This window comes from Lonchura striata, chromosome 22 (assembly GCF_046129695.1).
Source record: "Lonchura striata isolate bLonStr1 chromosome 22, bLonStr1.mat, whole genome shotgun sequence".
NCBI classification, from domain to species: Eukaryota; Metazoa; Chordata; class Aves; order Passeriformes; family Estrildidae; genus Lonchura; species Lonchura striata.
This window is the reverse complement of record NC_134624.1, coordinates 5,404,549-5,425,757: the sequence shown is the minus strand read 5'-3', so window position 1 is coordinate 5,425,757 and position 21,209 is coordinate 5,404,549. Positions and strand designations below refer to the sequence as shown.

At 49.5% G+C, this 21,209-nt stretch overlaps 1 protein-coding gene across 4 annotated transcripts in view; it reads right to left on the bottom strand.

Moving 5' to 3' along the window:
• Positions 1-21,209, bottom strand: part of EXD3 (exonuclease 3'-5' domain containing 3) — a 250,773-nt gene that overhangs the window by 177,518 nt on the left and 52,046 nt on the right. For all 4 annotated transcript variants that reach the window (XM_021533676.3, XM_077787868.1, XM_077787867.1 and 1 more), the window contains exon 2: positions 16,767-16,879. In XM_021533676.3, the coding sequence (XP_021389351.1) occupies positions 16,767-16,803 (37 nt within the window). In that variant the 5' untranslated portion in view covers positions 16,804-16,879. The remainder of the gene's footprint in view (positions 1-16,766; positions 16,880-21,209) is intronic.

Here is a 21,209-nt window from a genome sequence, read left to right as displayed (position 1 = left end):
AAAGGAGGTTGAAGACCTTAAAACAGCTGGAAAAGCCTCACCAAATCAAGGTCAGAGCACGTTGGTGGAGATCTCAAAAAGACACATCTGCACCAACTCTAACAAGACACAAAAGACCTCAAGTTTTGGCACTGACAGTTTCTTCCAATAGCATGTTACTGTTTTAAACATTTTACATTAATATATTTCCTTTGAATGTTTTTAATTCTGAAAATTAATGAGTTCTGCCCTGAACTTGGTACCAAAATTGCAGGAGATGGTAAATCAAATGTCTTCCAGTTCTCAAGATCTGTGGTTACATTTCAAAACCATATAAACCACAAGGCTTATATTTTTGAGTTAGAAAAGTGCCTTTGAGGAAAACCATAAACTACTTTCTGTTCATTCTCTCCATTTCCTTTGTGCATCCATCACTCAAACCCTGCTGTGATCACAACAAAAGCAGTGCCCGGGGGCTGGTGAGGTAAGCACTGGATTTGCTGGTGAGGTTTGCAGTGCTGTCTTTACAAGATTCTGCTGCATTATTCACCAGTGCAGCCCTGGCAAGAGAATCCCCTGTTCTGACTGAGCCTCCTCTCACCTGAGGAAAGGGTGACATCCAACCTCAGACGAGGAATTTCCCAAGGAAAAAACTTCCTGACACATTCTCTTTGTGCCCAAACCCATTAAATGCCTTGTGGCCCAAAACCTGGAAGAATTACAGTCAGCAGAAGAAAAGATACTGAATGAAAAAAAAGCAACCCCAAAGAAGGTGGGAAAAGTGAATGAAATGCAGGGTCACAGCCCCTGTGACAGCTGTCACAGCTGAAAGCCATGGACAGAAAAAGTCAAGAACAAAATGTTAATTATGAACCACAAATTTATGGAATAACAGAATGCCCTGAGCAGAAGGGACCACCAGGATCACCCAGCCCAGCCCCGTCCCTGCCCAGACCCCCCAACAGCCCCACCCTGACCATCCCTGGCAGCGCTGGCCAAAGGCTCCTGGAGCTCTGGCAGCCTCGGGGCCGTGCCCATTCCCTGGGCAGCCTGGGCAGTGCCAGCACCTCTGGGGGAAGAACCTTTCCTGCTCTCCAGCCTGAGCTGCCCTGGCCCAGCTCCAGCCACTCCCTGGCTCCTGTCCCTGTCCCAGAGATTGATGCTGCCCTGCTCTGCTGCCCTACAATGCTTATGTTTTCTTTAGGCAGCCAGCTTGTCCCTCTGTCCTGCAAGTTAACCGAATTTTAATAAACGTTTAATAGAATATCCAACCCACCCAGTAGACAATTAGTGAATTTTTACTATTACTTATTGTTTTGTGTGCCTTCTGCCCCAATAAATCCCTGGAATCTGTTCTCAGCGAAAACTCCTGCTTATCTCAACACATCTTTGAGATGTATTTCTGAAAGAAAATCTAAAATTCAAGGTATTTCCATGTCCCCCTTAGGGCAGGTGGCCTATTTGGACTTTAAAACTCCAATACCTCAATGAAGACAATGCACATCTGAGGACAACCTGAGCTAACTAAAAAGGTACAAAATTCCTCTGTAGAAACCTTCCAGGTGTTCATGCTGTGCCCCCTTTAATGAGCATATGTAACATAAATAAACCTTTCAGCTGTTGGTGATTGACCCGAATCTCCACTGACTGCAGGGATGAGTCCCACTAAAGACTGAAAGCAGCCAGAGGTGCTCCCTGCACTGCTCAGGTTGCAGTGCCTGCAGGGACAAGGAATGCTGCCAGGACAGGTTGCTCCATTTCCACCACTGAATCCAACAGAGTCAAATTTACAAGAGGATCCGATGCCACAAAACTATTTCATTTCAGAGACAATACACTCCTCTGCTTTAGCCCCATTTCCAGAGCTCCAAGACTCTCTCCCCATCCCAACAGCCCATTCCTTCACTGTGCCTCCCACAAAAGGCAGATATGCTTGAGAATGTCTAACTGTGCATTCAGCTGAACTCATGCAGCAAGGAAATGAAGCAAGAAGATGGAAAGTCCTTCGTTATTTGGCCTGTCTGGCTCACTGCAGCCTTGGCTCAGTGTCCAATTTCAGCTGCTGTTTTCTCATCCACAGAGCTTTGAACTCAGCTGCACCAAGCCTTTCCCATCTCGGGAGGGAAGGAACCACAGCAGTGACCACAGTCCTGAGCTCCTCACACCACACACGTCCCCTGCAATTGTAACATTAAAGACAGAGCCTCTGGGGAGGCCTGGAAGTCCAGGTTCACCACGGGAAAGAAAGGCATTTCTTACTGTTCCTCCAGCTCTTCATCCACACATTTGAATTCCCCTTCTGCACTAATGCAATCAGTAGGAGGATCTACATCAGACAGGAGGGGAAAATATCCCAAAATGCTCTGAGTTCCTAACTTGCAATCACCTGACTTTGACCATCAGCTCGTCCCCAGTCACCAGAAACCTCTTATAAGATGAATGGTTCCACATTTCTTCATTTATCAACCAGCTGGGACTGCTCTGTTTCTCCAGCCCTGTGACAACAGCCACCTCCTGTTGCCTGCCCCTGCGGCCTCTCTACAGCAGATGAAGATTCCCACAGCTGGGATTGGTACTGAAATAAAGGGGTCACAATCACCTAACACACTGCCACAAGCTAGCCCAGGCATCCCTGGGAACCACAGAACCAGTTTATGTTTTGTTCATGGGCCAGATGGAGAAGTCAGCCGGGAGCGATAACCCCAGCCCAGTTCTCTGCCTGTATTGAGAGCAGGGCAAAGCTTTATTCCAGCCCAACTGAGACGGCTGCTTCACTCAGCAGGAAATATTCTGCTTCACTTTAGGGAGGAGGTCAGAATCTAGAGGCCCTTTTTGTGGCTCTTTATCATCTTCCAGACAGACTTAATTTAACAGAAACCTCTAACTCAGTGATGCACCTTGCAAGATACAAGCCAGCAACCTGCATGAGACTCTGGTTTGGAACTCTCTGTTAATGTGCAAACATGCAATAATGTATCACAGAATTAGTCCTACTGAATGTGTGTTCTCTAATACCCTTGCATAAGCTTACACAAAGCACACAACCACAATGGCTGGGGCATCTGGCTCTGCAGCCATACTCATGTTCCTCGCTTGGTTCTTCTAGACAAAAGCCAGAATTCCTCAGGTGCCATTAGCTGAGCCCACACTTTCCTGGAATCACTCTGTGAAGCCATACCTTGGTCTGTACTGATTGCATCATTATTGAAAAGGCAGAATTAGGAGCTCAGACAGAAATACAAGGGAGAGTGAGGTGCACAGGCAGAACACAGGGAAACTGCCTTGCTGGAGAGGGAAAAGGGAAATGAACAGTGTATTGAAAGCAAGAGAAGTTGTTCTGGAAAAGAAACCAGCCTTTCTCAATGGCAACAAAAATCATTCTCTAACTAAGGGCAAGTGAGATCCTTTCCATTCTGAGAAATCTGAGTTATGAAAACATAATAGGAGCCTCCACATTTGGCTGATACATGCTTGATTTCTAAGTGAGTCAGAAGTTCACATTCTTCTACTGCAGCCTCCCAACTGAAAACAATCCCCACACTTCAAGCACAAGAATAATAGAGCACACATATGCTTCTTATAAAGCAATCCTTACAAATAACCATGCCTTTTGTTTTCCTAATGGCTAAAATTCATCATTTCCCCCCAAAAAGCTCAGATCAAACAAAATGCACTCTCATTAAAAGAGAAGGCTCGCTTGGCTGAGCACAACAGGCAGTGACATTGCCCTCTGATTTTCTTAGTGCTTTTTGTCAATGGAGAGCCTGGAGAGCTGCTCCCCAGGCTCTGTGGGGCAGGGCAGGCTCAGCACAGACCCAGCCCTGAGCTCCAAACAGGCTTTCCTCCTCCTCTCCCCACATCAGCCCTGAGAACGTCCACATTCCTCTCTCTCCCAGAGTGTACAGACACCTGAGCAGCAACAACAACAACAACAAAAACAACAACAACAACAACAACAACAACAAAAACAACAACAACAACAACGCGGAATCCCAGACTGGTCTGGGCTGGGAGGGACCTCAAAGCCCATCCCGTGCCACCCCTGCCATGGCAGGGGCACCTCCCACTGTCCCAGGCTGCTCCCAGCCCTGTCCAGCCTGGCCTTGGGCACTGCCAGGGATCCAGGGGCAGCCACAGCTGCTCTGGGCACCTGTGCCAGGGAACAATTCCCAATTCCCAGTATCCCATCCATCCCTGCCCTCTGGCACTGGGAGCCATTCCCTGTGTCCTGTCCCTCCATCCCCTGTCCCCAGTCCCTCTCCAGCTCTCCTGGAGCCCCTTCAGGCCCTGGAAGGGCTCAGAGCTTTGCCTGGAGCTTCTCCTCTCCAGGTGAGCACCCCCAGCTCCCAGCCTGGCTCCAGAGCAGAGGGGAGCCCTCGAGTTTCTCCATGGCCTCCTCTGGATCTCTCCAGCAGCTCCAGCTCCTTCCTGTGCTGGGCCCAGGGCTGGGGCAGCTCTGCAGGTGGGGTCTCACCTGAGCAGGGCAGAGGGGCAGAATCCCTTCCCTTACAACACCTGGGCACCACACCCAGTATGGGAGCAGAGGGTGCCCTTCAGAGCTGGTGCCAACTGAACAAGTAAAAATGAAACCTCACCAAGGAGTTACCCAGCTCTGGGACATCCTTGCAGTGCCTGAGATGACCCAGCCTGGGCAGCAGAAACTTCCCTTGCCCAGGAGTGAAGGAGCCTGTCCCACTCTGTCACCCTAAACAAGGTGTGACATCACCTCAGACAAACAGAGGTCATTTGGTGATGCTTTCAGTGCACCCTGGCTGGACCAGAAGTGCAGCAATCTGTACAGAAATAGCAATTATAAAAATAATGCCAAGAGGTTGCTTTCTAGGCAGTTAATGAAATCCAACTTCATAAAAGCCTAAAACTGTAACAACCATAAACCTTTTGCAGGTAGTTGTCAATACTCCCACATGGTTTCCTCCCCTGTCAGAGGGGCTCTAACCTCAGAGTCAAGGGCTCTGCAGCACCAGGATGACAATCTCTGGCACAGGACAGTGGGATACAGGTGGGAGGGGAGCAGAGCATTGCAGTCCCCCATCCCCTTCCCATTGTACACCTGTCCCTCCACCCTCACGGCCAGGCACAGCCAGAGGGGTGGCTCGAGGCCCTGAGCTGGGCGGATCCCCATCCTTACCAAACCAGGGTCTGCACTCCTGTGTTCAAAACTGTTTCAACAAAACCCACAGCTTCATCTTACAGTTTTTCTTTTCCTTCAGGAATTCAGCCAGGCTATCCTTACTTCCTTTAGGCACCAGCTCCATGCATTTTTCTGGTGATGAAGAGAATTAGGTTTTGCTCCCATAAACCAACTGGGTGTTGAGGGAAGAGTGAGGAGCGAGTCACCACCACGTTCCCAGAAGGAGGACAACAATCAGCACCATGGAATGAGCTTTCCTCACATCCCACTGTCCTGCCAACCTCCTCAGGCCAGCAACAGGAGGATCTGTCACAGCAAGGGTGCCAGTTAATGCTCTTACACTGACTTTATGGCACTTTCATAGAAATGGGAATTCACTTGAAAAACACCTAAAAGAGCATTCCAGAAAACGAACAATTTCTTCTTTCAAACTTACCAACCCTGCAAAGGGGAAGAAAACTGATATTGTCCAGGATAAAAGGGGAAACTTCTTAATTATGTAAGAGACTGAGACTGCCAGGAACAGCAGCAGCCCCAGAGGACCCAAGCACAGGATGGGAAAGAATCATCAGATCCAGAGCACTGTCATAGAGCTAAAATGGTATCTGTTTTTTTGCCTCCAGACATCTCTGGAAATCCCCAAGTTCTAAACCTAACAACATTAATTATGCATCCTAAGTAGTTTTATATGAAAAAAAACACCTGGTAATTCTAAAAAGCTGTAGCACATATTTTGAAGCCATCCAACTTTCTTTTGAGAAACAGTAACAATAGTTTGCTTCTTGTATAAAAGACATTCCCAGCTTGTCTTCTGCCAGTTCCCTTGAGCACGTTTCAGCAGCAGCACAGATGCTGCATGGTCACTGGTGGTCCTGAGCCAACCAGGCTCTGGGCAGAGCCAGGAGTGCTGGGCAGTGGGGGAGTCATCAGCCTTGCAAGTGTTCAAAAAAGGTGAAGATGTGGCACCTGGGGACACAGTGACATGTTTACTGGGGTACACAAAGAGGAAGAGACCCATCTGTCCAGGCTGAACCAAGCCCTCCAGAGGCAGAGGGAAACTGCTGCTTTGCTTATGTTGAATAAAACAATGGTTAAACCCCTAAGTTAAAAGAATTTCTCCTTCTTCCTCTGGATAATTACATCTTAGAGTGTTAGATTAAAACTCCATCTCTGGAAGAATCCCAGACTAGTTTGTTGGAAAGGTCCTTAAAAATCATCTCATTCCAAATCCCCTGCCATGGGAAGGGACACCTGCCACTGGACCAGCACTGGCACTCAGCATTATTAGAACCTTCAAACAATGTGTTTTTCATCCATATTTCTGCTGCAGCTTTTGAAAATCCCACCCTCAGATTCCAGGAACAGTTCCAGTCACATCCAAATCCTAAATCTGCTCTCTCCACACACAAAGCTCTCCAGGTCACCCTGGAGTGTCTGCAGAACAGCCAGATGCTATTCCCAAGGCTGGCTGGCTCCAGCCACCTCTCCAGGACAAACTGCAGGCATTGCACAAGGCTCAGGCAGAGCCTTGCCCAGTCCCTCACACCACACTCCCACTGACTGCAGAGCTGCCTCTGAGCCCTTCCAATGCTCCTAGCACCAAATCCATGGCCAAATAAAAGATCTCACTGCTACTTAAGACAAAAGTAGCGATGGCTGTTCCCTTCCAAAATTTATAGCTGCACCTTCTAGATAAAAAAAACCCACAAACAACTATTTTTGACAAGTCCTGCATGTTAAAATCATAGTTCTGGGGAGCCTAAGTGGAAAACCAGGATACCTGTCAGCTCAGCATCAATGTGTTTGAAGGGATTTGGTGGTTTCCATGGTGATGGGGAGGGTAAGGGGCTGCCTGGTTCCAGCTCTGACTGACGCACATCTTAAACAATCGCTCTCTTCCTGTTCGTATGGCACAAGAAAAACAGGATGCTGAGAGGTGTTTATCTGAGAGAGCGAGATAAGCAAGCGCACTGTGAGTTCTCAGACTATAGGAGTTCACCAAGGAGATGTTATAGACGTTCTGTGGAAAAAAAGAACCCCAGTGCTGCCGTGCTGAACGTGATTAAATTATGCATGGAAAAGTCCCTTCCCTTGGAAGGCGCAGGAAGCCGTGCAGAGCTGGCATATGAGCCCTGAATACCAATGGGAAGTCTCTTTAGTGTGTGGCAGCGGGTTACAGTGCTGAATGGAAGCAGAGAGCCAGCTCAGTGTGTATCTGCCACCCCAAGCCCTGCCTGGGGCCCGCTGGGGGTGGGTACTGAGGATGGGGTCTGCCCTGGGGCTGCACAGAGAGCTCAGGCTGCTCTCAAGGGCTCTGTGCCCGTGAGCACCAGCTCACAGGCACTTCTGAGGCCTCCCACCCAACCTGAGGCACTTTGCAGCATTGTGTATGTCCCTCAGTGCCTGACAGGGAACCTGCCCACTTCTCATCCCAGCTTCATCAGTGACAGAACCTGCAAACCACACAGTCAATAATTACCTGCTCTCTAATCACCACAAGCTGGTACAGCCCAGCAGCACTCTGGGGTTTAGAGCTGAGAATCTCATGTCCAAAAGCACAGCAGCATTGTCCAGGGCTGGTTCTGGAGCAGAGGAAGGCACCTTCACACCCCTGTCACACGTGGGACAGGCAATACCCCTGTCCAGAGGCTGGGCAAAGCCATGGCATAAAACCAGGGCCTGGCTGGGCATACTGGAACTGACCTGGGGTCACAGTGGCTTTAATGCATCTCTCCTGTTGATTTCCAGAATCACAAAACCTCCTGAGCTGGAAGTGACTCACAAGGACCATGCAGCCCAGCACCAGAATTCCAGCTGTACCCATCCCATCAATGTGGCTACCAAAACTATCCCATCCTAGCCAGGAATTGTTACAGCTGAGTTCTCTAAGTACAGGCCTGGTTCCTAAAACCCCGTAAGACACAACAGCTGAGCTTTGCCACCTGTGCCACCCACACTGAAGGAAACAGGGTAGGACAGATCTGTATGAGAAAGTAGATTTCTGCTTTATGCAAATTTTGTTTTCCCAGTCATTGCACATATTTAAGACAGTATCAAAGGAACAAAATGGGAACCCAATCATTGTCTCTGGCTTGGCTGGCTTACAGATCAACTCCCAGCCTTTAATTCTAGGAAGTGAGTGACCACGGAGCCTCCTGACAGCCAAGGGCCCCCCTTTCTCCATCTGACTTGCTGTTTGTCTTGGAAGTAGCCAGGTTAAGGCTGTCCCATTCAGCCTGCAGCAGAATGTGGGGCAGATGGAAAGAGGGAAAGACAGACAGAGAGACACTGCAAAGATTGAGACAAAGCCTGGTGGTGGGATGAAAGAGCATGGAACGAAGGCAGGGCCCAGCCAAGCCAAACAAAGTTTTCCTTGAGTGATTACATCTGCCAGAGAGTCCCCAGCTTGCACTCTCCTTGCTGAGAAATTCTTTTAATTGTGTCTAGGACATTTTAAAAATCCCAAGAAAAGCTCCTCTGTAATTGTTGGAGCCCTGAACTGTGTGAACTTTTGTCGTGCTGAATCGCCAATAGCTCGCTGCAAACCTCTGCCACCGAAGCAGGGCTTTGCTGAGGGAGAGCCCTGGGGAGGGAAAACTGCTAATAAATCTCCATTTCTTTTTTTCCCAAGGAAAAACAAACAATTTAGACAAATTCTTATCCCTCCCAATGTCTGTATATCTCAGTGCAAAGTGCATCCAGCAGAAAATGAAAAGAGATCCGTTCTCAGATTAGCCAAAATTAAGTAAGGTTAAATGAGCAATGTGTAGAGCCAAAGCCTATAGCTCTGTGAAAAGGGCACCTTCCAGGGGGCCAGCAGAGATGGTGGATCTTCCACAGCCACCAGAGCACTCCGGGCTGGGTGAGGGAGGAGAGGAACAGTGGGGCAGGAGTGTATAGCCAGCCCCTGCACCACACAGCAGCACGAGGTGCCACGGGCAAGTCCTTGCAGATATGAAAATCAACACTTGTGAGCCAGAAAGAGAAATATTAAGTAATCTTCAGGGGCTGTGATCCTGCCTTGACCAGACACACTTCAGGTGTTACCTGAATGCCACTGCCCCAGGCTTCACGTCATGGGTCCAAATCCCTTGTCTGTGGCAAACCATCCTCATCTTCAGCCTTGTTTTCACAGCATTAATTTCCCTCCACCCCTCACTGTGATAACCAGAAATGCCAGAGAGTTGACAGGCTCCAAGCACCTCATTTCTCTCCTTCAGAACCCACACATCTGCCTGCACGCTCAGGTAACTGGGTATTTGTGTTTGCCACATGGGAGGGTCAGTCACTGGAGGTCACTAAAAAGGCAAGGCTCAATGTCAAAGATCAAATCAAAAATAACAAGGTGGGCAAGCTGCCTCCTCTGGCCACAGTCACACAGCTCACTGTGCCACAGGGTGGGGTACCCTGGTAAGGAGGGAACACCAACAGCCACCAGAGGTGGGCTTGGTGCCTGCCCGTTTCCTCAAGCGTTTTGAACAAATACCTGACTGTATGGCATCACCTGGCTAGTGCCAAGACATTCTACTTTGTCCTAAAGCAAAGTGAGTAATTCTCATTAGAATTACAGAATCCCCTGAGCAGGAAGGGACCCATCATGATCACCCATTGCAGCCCCTGTCCCTGCCCAGACCCCCCAAAATCCCACCCTGGGCATCCCTGGCAGCGCTGGCCAAAGGCTCCTGGAGCTCTGGCAGCCTCGGGGCCGTGCCCATTCCCTGGGCAGCCTGGGCAGTGCCAGCACCTCTGGGGGAAGAACCTTTCCTGCTCTCCAGCCTGAGCTGCCCTGGCCCAGAGAGCAGAGACTGGAGCTGCCCCTCTGCTTCACCTCCACAGAAAAGGAACTTGGCCAAAACACAGATCTGCTCTTGCTGGGCCAGGGAATTGATGCAACTCAGTGAAGGCTCCAAGGTACCAGCAGAGGAGCAAAGAGGGGACTCATGTGCCAGGAGTGGGTGCTAGGGCATGAGGGAGAAGGGCAAGAGCAAGACCTTTCTCTTGCAGCTGTGATTCAGCTGTTTGATCAGTCAGCACTTCCACTGGCTCCATTCTGCCAGAACACACATCTTGCCTTATCACACAGAACTCACAGTACTGACTGCACATCAGGCAGTGACACCTACCCTTCAGTCACCTGAAGGTTTTATGTGTTCTGCCATGCAGAAGACAAGATTCCAGCTGAAGGCAAACTCGTACATCAGCCCCAGGAAAGGATTTCTCAGCTTGCTGCTCATGGGGGTGCCATAAGCTGATCCCTGATCCCCTGGAGCAGAGGCACCAGCACTGCCAAAGAACTGGTGCCAGTGCACAGGTGGATGTCAGCATCATCCAGATTTGTTTTTTTTTAAGCAGTATGCCTTACAGAAACTTTAAAACAGTATCTGTAATTTTAGAACAGAATTTATCCTTATGATAGGCAGCCTTTCCAGGCAGAACCACCTCCTCTGTTCCCAGAGCCTGCATTTCAGAAAGCACAGCACAGCCAGGATCATGCCATGTGAAAAACCAGCTCAGTGTCTGTTGAACTTCAACACCTCAACAAGGCTGAAGGAAACCTCAATGGAGAGAAACACCAGATATGGCAGAGGGAAGGGGGACAGTCAGACCAGGTGGCAGCTCAAGGACACAGAGCCTGATCAGGACCTGTGAGCAAAGGGACTGGTACCTCTCTAGGCCCCAGGCACAGGGAACAGTTTTTGAGGGCCAAGGAGCACCATTTGAGAACATTCACTGCAATAATCCCAGTCCTCAAAACTATGGAGGGATCCCTGAAAACCTTTAGTTTGCTGGGGAGGAGGTTGGGATTTTGTTTTATGCTTATTTGCCTCTTGTTTTTGTCCTGGTAGATAACGCTCATTTCCAGTAACTGTTGTCCGAAGTGGAAAAGGAGGATTTAACAATAAACTGCAAGAATCCATCACAAGTTATGGCAACCCATGTGCTCTTATGAAACAATAACACACCAACATAAAATAAATCAGTGCCTTTTAATTTAACAATGTAAATTACCCTCCCACCTGCTGTGACTCTCCATAAGGAGAAAAAGCTGGCAGTGTGTTTACCAAGCTGTCTATCCCAGTCCCATTTTGCACTGGCCTCCTGCCCTGGGGTTAGACTGTAGGACTCTGTCATCTCTTGCACTCGTATGACCTAAGAAAGGGAATGTGGCCTTTTTCCCACAAGCCCAGAGTGAGAACATCATAAAAGCTGAACTTTAGCCCCCTTTTTGGGCAGGCAGCACAATAGCAAGGAGGATGCTGTTACTCCCCAGAGGCTCTGCTGCTGAAAAACATCACCAAGCTCAAGTAAAAGGTCAGTAGTTAGGATTGCATCTCTTGTTTTCTTCAGTTTTCCTCCTCCGTCAAAGGCAGTTCAACATTCTTTGCACACCCCCCTCCCTCCTTCTGAGAAATGCAGGAAGGAAGTGCTTGCAAAATAGTTTAATTTAAAAGAAGGCACAATCACACACAGCAAACCCTGCTGCAGGCTCTGAGCAAGACGTGTCCCCTGCTCCCCATTCCCACTGCAGCACAAACGAGATCCTCCCTGCCCACACCCACGGGCAGGGCTGTGCTCCTGCAGGCAGCCCCTGCTCCCCCAGAGCACACAGCACATCTGCCAGGGCTGAGATGTGCAGCAGGACCAGAAGGTGCAGGGAGCCCTGCAGCCTCCCAGGGCACTGCATGCTACCAGGCACCAAGTGGCAGCACCGTGGTGCTGGGCTGCAGGACAGTGTCACCTCCTGTCTCTCCCATAACTAGTGCTTGTTTGATTTCAGAGGATGTTCTTCCACCAGGGCTTGCTACCTGAAACTTGCTAGGGTTTGGGAAGGCATTTGGGACTGTTGGATTTAACTTGACCCTTTTCTTCACTAGATTTATGTGAAAGAACCAGAGTGGGTGGAAGCAGCTGTTATACTCCATGCCTTTTTGCAAAGAGGAATGTAGAGACCAGCAGGCAATTCCTGGAAAACTCCTTCATTATCCATCAGTTTCTGCTGTATGATCACATATCCAATCTAAACATCATTCTTCCCAGGCACACGGTGTTTTTGTATCCCTGGGCAAACAGCACTTACTATCTCAAGCCTATTTCTTTGTCTTTTCCAAGACTCTGGCGGTCCCAAGACTTCCCTTGAGCCATGAACCACAACAGCCACATGTCAGGACAGGCTGACAGCCCCTGCCTGCTCTCCCTTCTTTGAGAATTCCCAGTCCCCCCAGCCCAGTGTCCTGACACAACCCCCTCAGTGCCTGCAGTGGATCCTGTTCCAGGGTACCACGTTCCCCTCGTTGCTCGTGGGTTCATCTCCAGCTGCCATTCTTGGACTTTACAGGACACTGCCAAAAAATCACAGTCCTGTCTCTGCTTTAACCCGTTGCTGTCACAGTGCATCGTTAGGATGAAATAAGGATGAGATCAATGCATGAAGGACCTGAGCAGAATCACACCCCTGACCACTCCAGTGTTGCCTCCTTCCAAACAGGATGCCCAGGACAAGAAAATATACAATCAGTTATTTTCTAGAAGGAAATTTAAAAATGCTGCATACTGTTAATGTGAGCACTTTGCCATGTACAGTCACACAGCTTCACAAAGGGGAAGATGAATGCTCTCACAAACAGGGAAATGAGAGTACCAAATGCCACCTGCAGGCTGGGGACTTGGGGGCTGCAGCAGGACCCGAAACCAGGTTGCTGAGTTTGGCTTTTTTTATTTTAAAGTTGACAGCTTCAACCTCCAGCATCTACACCTAGCACTGAGCATGGGAAAACCTGCTGTTCTTTAGCTCTAGGCCAGATGGGTAAATTTTCTGGGTTAATGTTTTCATAAATGCAGCCAGAGCTGCTGTTTATTATCCATCCCATCCCCAGGAATTTCTTACCTTCTTTTCTCTTTCACTTGCTGTTGCTTATGTGCATTTCTGATATATTTAAAAATAAGTGTTAGCACTGCAGAAATACCTTCAGCTTTAAAATGAGGGTTCCATAATCCTGCATTCTTTATAGACCTTAAATAAAAAATTATTTCTGTCCTGCAGAATGTTGTGAAGGTATTTAAGGAGCTTACTGCCCACCCCATGCCTGCTGCAAGCCTAGACAAAGGACAATAAAAATGTGAAACAGAGGAGAAGGAATGAAAGAACCCCAGAAAGGCATGTGTGGCTGGGAAGAGGAGGTGCTCCTGCAGGCAGTCAGCACAGAGCCTGACCACTCCTTCAGTGCAAAAAATGTTTCTAATACCTAATCTGAACCTCCTCTGTTGCAACTAAGGCCATTTCCTTTTGGCCTGTCCCCTGCCACAGGGCAAAAGAGACCAAACCACCACCTCACTACAAACTCCCTTCAGGTACTTGTAGGGAGAAATTCCCAGCTCAAGGTTTCTGAGGATGCTAGAGCCATACTGAAAAATATAAATCCAAATAGTTGGTTTAAGGAATGGTTAAAAACAGGTTACAGAGCAGATAGATCTGAAAATATGACCCAAATATTGCAACGCAGCATTTAAACAAAAGCAGTGATACTGGGAAAAGGATCCCATTTCAGTTCTGAGCCTCTTCTTGGAGAGAATCCTATTAAGCAAAGTTGTCCCAGTCAAAAATGTGGCTCCCACCTGACTTGGTTCCTCCTTCCGTAAGGCATAACACTTGGCTTTGCCTCAGCACTGTCCTGAAGAGGTGACAGAAACCTTTGCCTCATCCCAGCACCCACAGTGCCCCAGACATCACCCAGGCTACTCTGCAGTCCAGAGCACCCCCAGCATCTCCTTGGCCCCAGGCCCAACCACCTGCCAGCACAGCAGCTCCTCAGCAAACATCAGCCCTTTTCCTCCCTTCATCCCTTTCTGATTTGCTGAGATGCTTCTTTGAAGGGGAACTTTGATTATTAAGATACTTAATGATAAAGGGAAGGACAGCAAATGTGCAGTGCCTGCTGCCAGGCCCAGCCCCAGAGGAGCTGGCTGGTGCTGGGCTGCAGGGCTCTGCCCCAGGCTCTGGCCTGGCTCTGCCCCGGCTCTGCCCCAGGCTCTGCCCTGGCTCTGCCCCGGCTCTGCCCCAGGCTCTGGCCTGGCTCTGCCCTGGCTCTGCCCCGGGCTCTGCCCCAGGCTCTGCCCCGGCTCTCTGCCCCGGGCTCTGCCCCAGGCTCTGCCCCGGGCTCTGCCCTGGCTCTGCCCCGGGCTCTGCCCCAGGCTCTGCCCTGGCTCTGCCCCGGGCTCTGCCCCAGGCTCTGCCCCAGGCTCTGCCCCGGCTCTCTGCCCTGGCTCTGCCCCAGGCTCTGCCCCAGGCTCTGCCCCGGCTCTGCCCTGGCTCTGCCCCAGGCTCTGCCCCGGGCTCTGCCCCGGCTCTGCCCCAGGCTCTGCCCCAGGCTCTGCTCCGGCTCTCTGCCCCGGGCTCTGCCCCAGGCTCTGCCCCGGCTCTCTGCCCTGGCTCTGCCCCAGGCTCTGCCCCAGGCTCTGCCCCGGCTCTGCCCTGGCTCTGCCCCAGGCTCTGCCCCGGGCTCTGCCCCGGCTCTGCCCCAGGCTCTGCCCCAGGCTCTGCCCCACTCTCTGCCCTGGCTCTGCCCTGGCTCTGCCCCAGGCTCTGCCCCGGCTCTCTGCCCCAGGCTCTGCCCTGGCTCTGCCCAGGCTCTGCCCCACTCTCTGCCCTGGCTCTGCCCAGGCTCTGCCCCACTCTCTGCCCTGGCTCTGCCCAGGCTCTGCCCCACTCTCTACCCTGGCTCTGCCCCTGGCTCTGCCCGGGCTCTGCCCCTGGCTCTGCCCCAGGCTCTGCCCCCAGGCTCTGCTCCCGCTGTTCATCCGGCAGTGATTGTCCCGGCCGGGTGTTTTCCCCAGCACTCAGGATTGTTTGGCTGGGCTGCTGATGGATGGTGGAGCAGGCTGTGTCTGGAAAGGCGCTCCTGAGCCCTCAGGAAGCTCAGGGGGCCTTTGCCGGTACTTCCTTCCTGCATATAAGGGGAGGACAGAATGGGAAAAACCTTGGCTGTCTCTCACCCTGAGAAAAGGTCTCCCCTTCCAGCTGGATTACAGTAACAGCATTTTAATCTTGCACAAGATTATGATATCCTTCCTCTCTAAGTATAGCTCCAGTGGCAGCTCAGAGAATGAAATGAACCAACAATGTAAAACTCAATAGGTGGTGCTGGAAGCTGAACAAATGGAGGTCCAGAGTGGTAGATCCCTATCCTCAGTCAGGATATAAATCACCAGTGATCACACCTGTCTAAGCCAGGACTTGACTCCAAGAGCAACCAGGACTGAGCACTTCAACAGGAGGTGTAAAATGTACATAAGTCATTCATTGAAAAGGAGTCGCTCCGGACGGATTCATTCCTGTGCCTGTTTTAGAGAGCGGCTCTAAACTCAAACCACAGCATTTATTACACCTACAAAAAATAAGGCTGCAATGAGCAATCTATGAATATTCTGGCCAGACATTTCTCATGAGCACCCAGGATGTGTTATGGAGACTTGAATGTCTTTTTCCCCAAATCCGCCTCTAGGTTCTGTGGATGAGTCATGAATCTCCATGACATCCTGATGTGTCATCATCACCTGTTCACAGTAATAAAAGTACATGCTGAGTATTAGAGAATAGATATTTCATGCTACAACAGGAATTTTTCTAAAATTTTCCATTTTTGATCTCCAGATTCAAATCCATGGACAGTGGTGAGGGCTTTAGTGTAGGCAGATGTTCAGAACCCCAAATTGCTCTGCCCCAGCCATGTGGCCTGGAACAGCCAGAGCAGGGCACACGGGGGGTGACTCTGAGGACCTGCAGGCCCAGCAAGGGGAGATCCCAGAAATTCCCTCATTTGTCTGGGCAGGTTTGCCCAAGTGAGTCTGTAAAAGCAAGGAAGAAATTCTCAGGACTCAACGACAAAAGAAAACTCCCCCAACCTGTGAGCAGACACTCTCCTAACAGCCTCTATTTCTGACAAAGCCCTCACACAAAAAGACCTCACCCATGAACAAAGAGTGGGGAACAATGGGACCTGTCAAAAAATAGCCTTCACGTCAGAGCTAAGAATGCCCCTTGACACTTCCAAAAAAGCCCAGGCTGAGCAGAGCCTGGGAGGCCACAGGCACATCCCCTGGCATCCGCCTCTCCCAGCACAAGCTGCCAGCAGCACTCGGTGAGCTCCCACAGCCAAAGCTGGGCATGGGAGAAGAGAGCAAATTTATGGCAGGTCTGAGCCAGAAGTAACAAATTCCTGTCTATCCAATCTCTCCAGCAGGGACCCTGACACTCGGACTGGATGGGACATACCTGACAATGGTGTGTGCACATCTTCCCTTACTGCAAAGGGTAACCAATTACCAAAGCAATTAATGAAAAAAACTAAGTTAAGGCAAATAGCAGAATGAGTTGTCTAACACAGTAATAAACCCCCTGTATTCTTCTGAACTGGTGAGAACTTCCAGAAAAAAACTGCTAGAAAAATTTTCAACGTGGACTAGAATTCTAAGAATGTTGATATCCAGATGTGGACAGGAAACCTCAAAAATCCAATAATCTTTATGGCATGCAATTTGGCATTGATTCACTTGTTTTGCTTTATTTGTGACTCAGCATTCTTCTCCAATAACAGTAAGAAAATAAATGGAAAGCAAATTATGCTGAATGAAAACTCACCCATGGGTGGATCACTTGAGTAATTGTCCTGATTCATCTTCCCAAAGGTGGCACCAAATCAGGATGCTGAGGTTGGAGGTCTAAACTCAGAGATGCAGCCCAAGCTCTTGGTTCTGGAAAGAAAATGTAGAGTTACTGTCAAACTGTAGGAGCTTCACCCTGTGTGAGAAAGAGAGTATCTTGTGTGTGGTCTGTTGTCCTTGAATTTAGCAGGAGAGTGGAGAACCTACATGCATGTACAACTTGGTGTAAGAGCCACAGGACATGTGCCTGAAGATCAGAGAATGCAATGGGAAACTGAATCGAGTCAAACAAGAAGCACTGGAAAGTGGCATCTGAGAGCCCATGAAAGGTAAAACAACATGGAGTTAAAAACACAGCTGGGTTCCTGGAATAAACTGAGTTCCGGATTTGAACAGCATAAACAGGAGTCCCTAATGTCTTCACTTGAGTAGCCAAACAAAACTCGTGCACAGGGTGAAGAGTTGGACTCGATGATCCTGAGGTCCTTTCCAACTCAGCACATTCTATGATTCTGTGCAAACCCCAGATTTACCTAACCCCAATCTGGACTAACAGGCCAGGTCAAAGTGTGGTTTTGCCACAGCTACACAGCTCCTCCTCTTTGCTTGCCCTTCCACTCATCATGACATCTTGACTGTGGTAGAGTTGGGAACAGAACTCCTGTCTCCCAAATCCCAGTTCAGTGCCTTAACCACCACATCCTTCCTGCTGAATCACACTGCAGGATTGTTTACCAGGAAGGAAATTCCCCCTCAAGAGCACTCACTCTGAGTGTGCTGGTGGAACACAAATGCTTAGAAAAACACAAACAGAAAGGCACTAACAACAAGTGACTGAAGTCCTGTACTGGCTGGAGGCACAGCAGCACCTTGGGTATGTTGTGGAGCAGTGGAAGCGAGCCCCAGGGAGCAGGACATGACACAGAACAAGCAGTGCATCCAGATGGCCTCCCAGGAACAGCCTCCTGCTCTCCACAGATGATCTGTGACTCTGGAAGTCTCTTCCCCACGTTTAACATGAGGTGTATGTCGCTCAGGGCCGTTCAAAAGGTTTGGATTCTCAGCAGGCAGTGGGAGGGTCACCTTTGGAAGCAAATCTGCAAAGTGCAAGCAGCTGTGGGTGTGATGCAGAGAGACACAATTAACCTCAACATGTTGTGCAAGCAAAGGGCCCTTGCTTTCTTTAAGGTCTTTAGCTCAAAAATAAAAAAAAAAAAAACCAAAACAACAACAAAAAAAAAAACCAAACAAAAACAAACAGGGTATGTATGAGGGGAAGATACCAAAAATGGAACAAATATGTTTTAGCCTAAACACACTTTATCCCATTGGTCTCCTAGAAAACAAAAAGGGCTGTAATTCATCCATGATTTGTCAAAAAACACAAACCCACTGAAATGGTAGATTCATGGTCCAGGACTCTGAAGAATTTGGCTCTGCTCAGCAGTTGGGCAAAGGGGAAGAATTTCCCCATTCACAAGCAGTGGCTTTCCACGTTGTGTCCCACGGGACCCCACCACAGTAACCAACAAACACAGGCTTGGGCAGATGGCAGAGCTTGGACTGGATCTCAGAACATCCCCTTCAAATATCATTGTATGGGAATTCCAGCAGGACCTGAGTACTCCAGGGGGCTAGGGAACCAAAGCCTCCCTCTCAGCAGCATCCTGGGGTCACATACTGATCTACAGCAGCTCTAACAAGCCCCAGGATGCGGCTTCTACTACAGCAGAAGTTTCTCAACAGAAGACACCTTGAGGGACTTCAATTCCTTTGAACAGTAAAAAAGCCACAGTTTGTCCTCAAGGCTTCTTTTGACCTTGACATGATCTGAAATTTCCTCAAGCCTCAATTTTGACATCATATGAGAGTAATTCAGGAATTAATGTGAAATGTAATTCCATTGTTCTCCATTCAAAAGGCTATTCTCTCACTCCTTGCCTGCTATTTTTGGGGTCAGAATCCAGTTTGTAGCTTTCTCCATTAGGTTTAAATCAAGTGTGTCCAGAGGGAGAAGGTAACTGCACGTGCTCAGTCCTGCAGGACGCTGTGATCTGGTGTGGGTGGGTGATGGCCCACAGGAAGGCAATTGCTGACACAAGTGTCTCCTGCTTGGTTCAAAGAATTCCCTGTGTGGAAACTCAGCATGGAGCAGCCAAAGGAAAAGGCTTCTGCAAAGAGCTGCCAGACTGCTTCTCCAAGGTCTGCTGACTTTTCTGCAGAGCAGGTGTGGTCACTGTTGAGCTCTTGATGGTGATGTCGAGCTCATGGCTGGTGCCATGCAAGACTGGTTTGGTTTGTATTCCAGCCAGAAGAGCTAAGGGTGCACACAGCCTGACTAAGACCGTGCTGAGGCAGGAGGATGGATGGATGGATGGATGGATGGATGGATGGATGATGGATGGATGATGGATGGATGGATGATGGATGGATGGATGGATGGATGGATGGATGGATGGATGGATGATAGATGGATGGATGGAGGGATGGATGGATGATGGATGATGGATGGATGGATGGATGGATGGATGGATGGATGGATGGGTGATGGATGGATGATGGATGGATGGATGATGGATGGATGGATGGATGGATGGATGGATGGATGGATGGATGATAGATGGATGGATGGATGAATGGATGGATGATGGATGATGGGTGGATGGGTGGATGGGTGGATGGATGGATGGATGGATGGATGGATGGATGGATGATGGATGATGGGTGGATGGGTGGATGGGTGGATGGATGGATGGATGGATGGATGGATGATGGATGGATGGATGGATGGATGGATGGATGGATGGATGGATGGAGGGATGGATGGATGGATGGATGGATGGATGGATGGATGGAGGGATGGATGGATGGATGGATGATAGATGGATGGATGATAGATGGATGGATGATACATGGATGGATGGATGATGGATGAATGGATGGATGATGGATGATGGGTGGATGGGTGGATGGGTGGATGGATGGATGGATGGATGGATGATGGATGATGGGTGGATGGGTGGATGGGTGGATGGATGGATGGATGGATGGATGGATGGATGGATGGATGGGTGGATGGGTGGATGGGTGGATGGACAGTATCTGACACCTGCCCTGCCTGCAGCTCACACCTGCCTCAGGGGCAAAGCAGCCCCAGGTGGATGGGGGCAGTGTGAACAGAGCTCCCGTTCTGCTTCCTCAGTAACAGCTGAGGCCACAGCCCTGCCAGACAGGGAATGGGGGGCCACTGGTTTTCTTTTGAGTGACTTCAGTTCAAGCAGAGCCATTGCTGGGCTGGAGTGAACAAGGTGCTCCTGACTCATGCAGGAAAAGCAGGAAGTCTCCCTCCTGACAGTCTGTTAACTCTCCATGGGATCAGCTCTGGGTTGGTATCTCAAGCTCTGCCTGAGCAGGTGCTTCCCTTAATACTCAGAAACACAGTGAAGTGACCATATAAAAAAATTTATCTCTCCTCAGTAAATATCCCCAAAACAAAAAAGGAGGTTTCTATTCTGCCTGGGTATGGAAAATATTTGAAAATGTGAAGTGAGAGTAACTTAAATATTTAGAAACAAGAAAACAAACAGTACAAAACAGTATTTATTTGTAGGTGTCATCATATGGGGATTTTGAAGCCTATGTCACATTTTTATGATTTTCCTTTTCTTGCCTTGGTGTTTCAGAACATACAGGCACACACAGCTTAAAAAAAGGTATCACAGAATTACAGAATATCCTGAGCTGGGAGGGACCCACCAGGATCACCCAGCCCAGCTCCTGTTCCTGCCCAGACCCCCCAAAATCCCACCCTGGGCATCCCTGGCAGCGCTGGCCAAAGGCTCCTGGAGCTCTGGCAGCCTCGGGGCCGTGCCCATTCCCTGGGCAGCCTGGGCAGTGCCAGCACCTCTGGGGAAGAACCTTTCCTGCTCTCCAGCCTGAGCTGCCCTGGCCCAGCTCCAGACACTCCCTGGCTCCTGTCCCTGTCCCAGAGCAGAGCTGGAGCTGCCCCAGGGAGGAGCTGCACATTGCTCTGAAGTTTCCAGTGACATGGACCCCTCCCCAGAAAAAACATGAGTTAGGAGATGGGTGGAGGAGCTGTAGTCCTAGCAGTGCCTGCAAAAGCATCCTCTGAAGATCATGGGTGCCTTTTCACTGGCTTTTACACACTGTGGATTCTGTACCCCAGTTTAGCTTCAATTTAGCTCCCATCAGCTACAAACCCAGCACTCATTCTTCACAAACTTCACAAAGCTTCATTCTTCACAATGTCCCAGCTAAGCTACACCACTCAAAATCTTTGCTTAAATTTTGGCATCTCAGGCTGCAGTGTGTCACAAATGACCTGCCTCCTGAGCCCTTTCACAAGCTGTGTCTGTAGTATATGTTCTTTCAAAGTAGGCAGAAGTGATGAAGAGGCTGC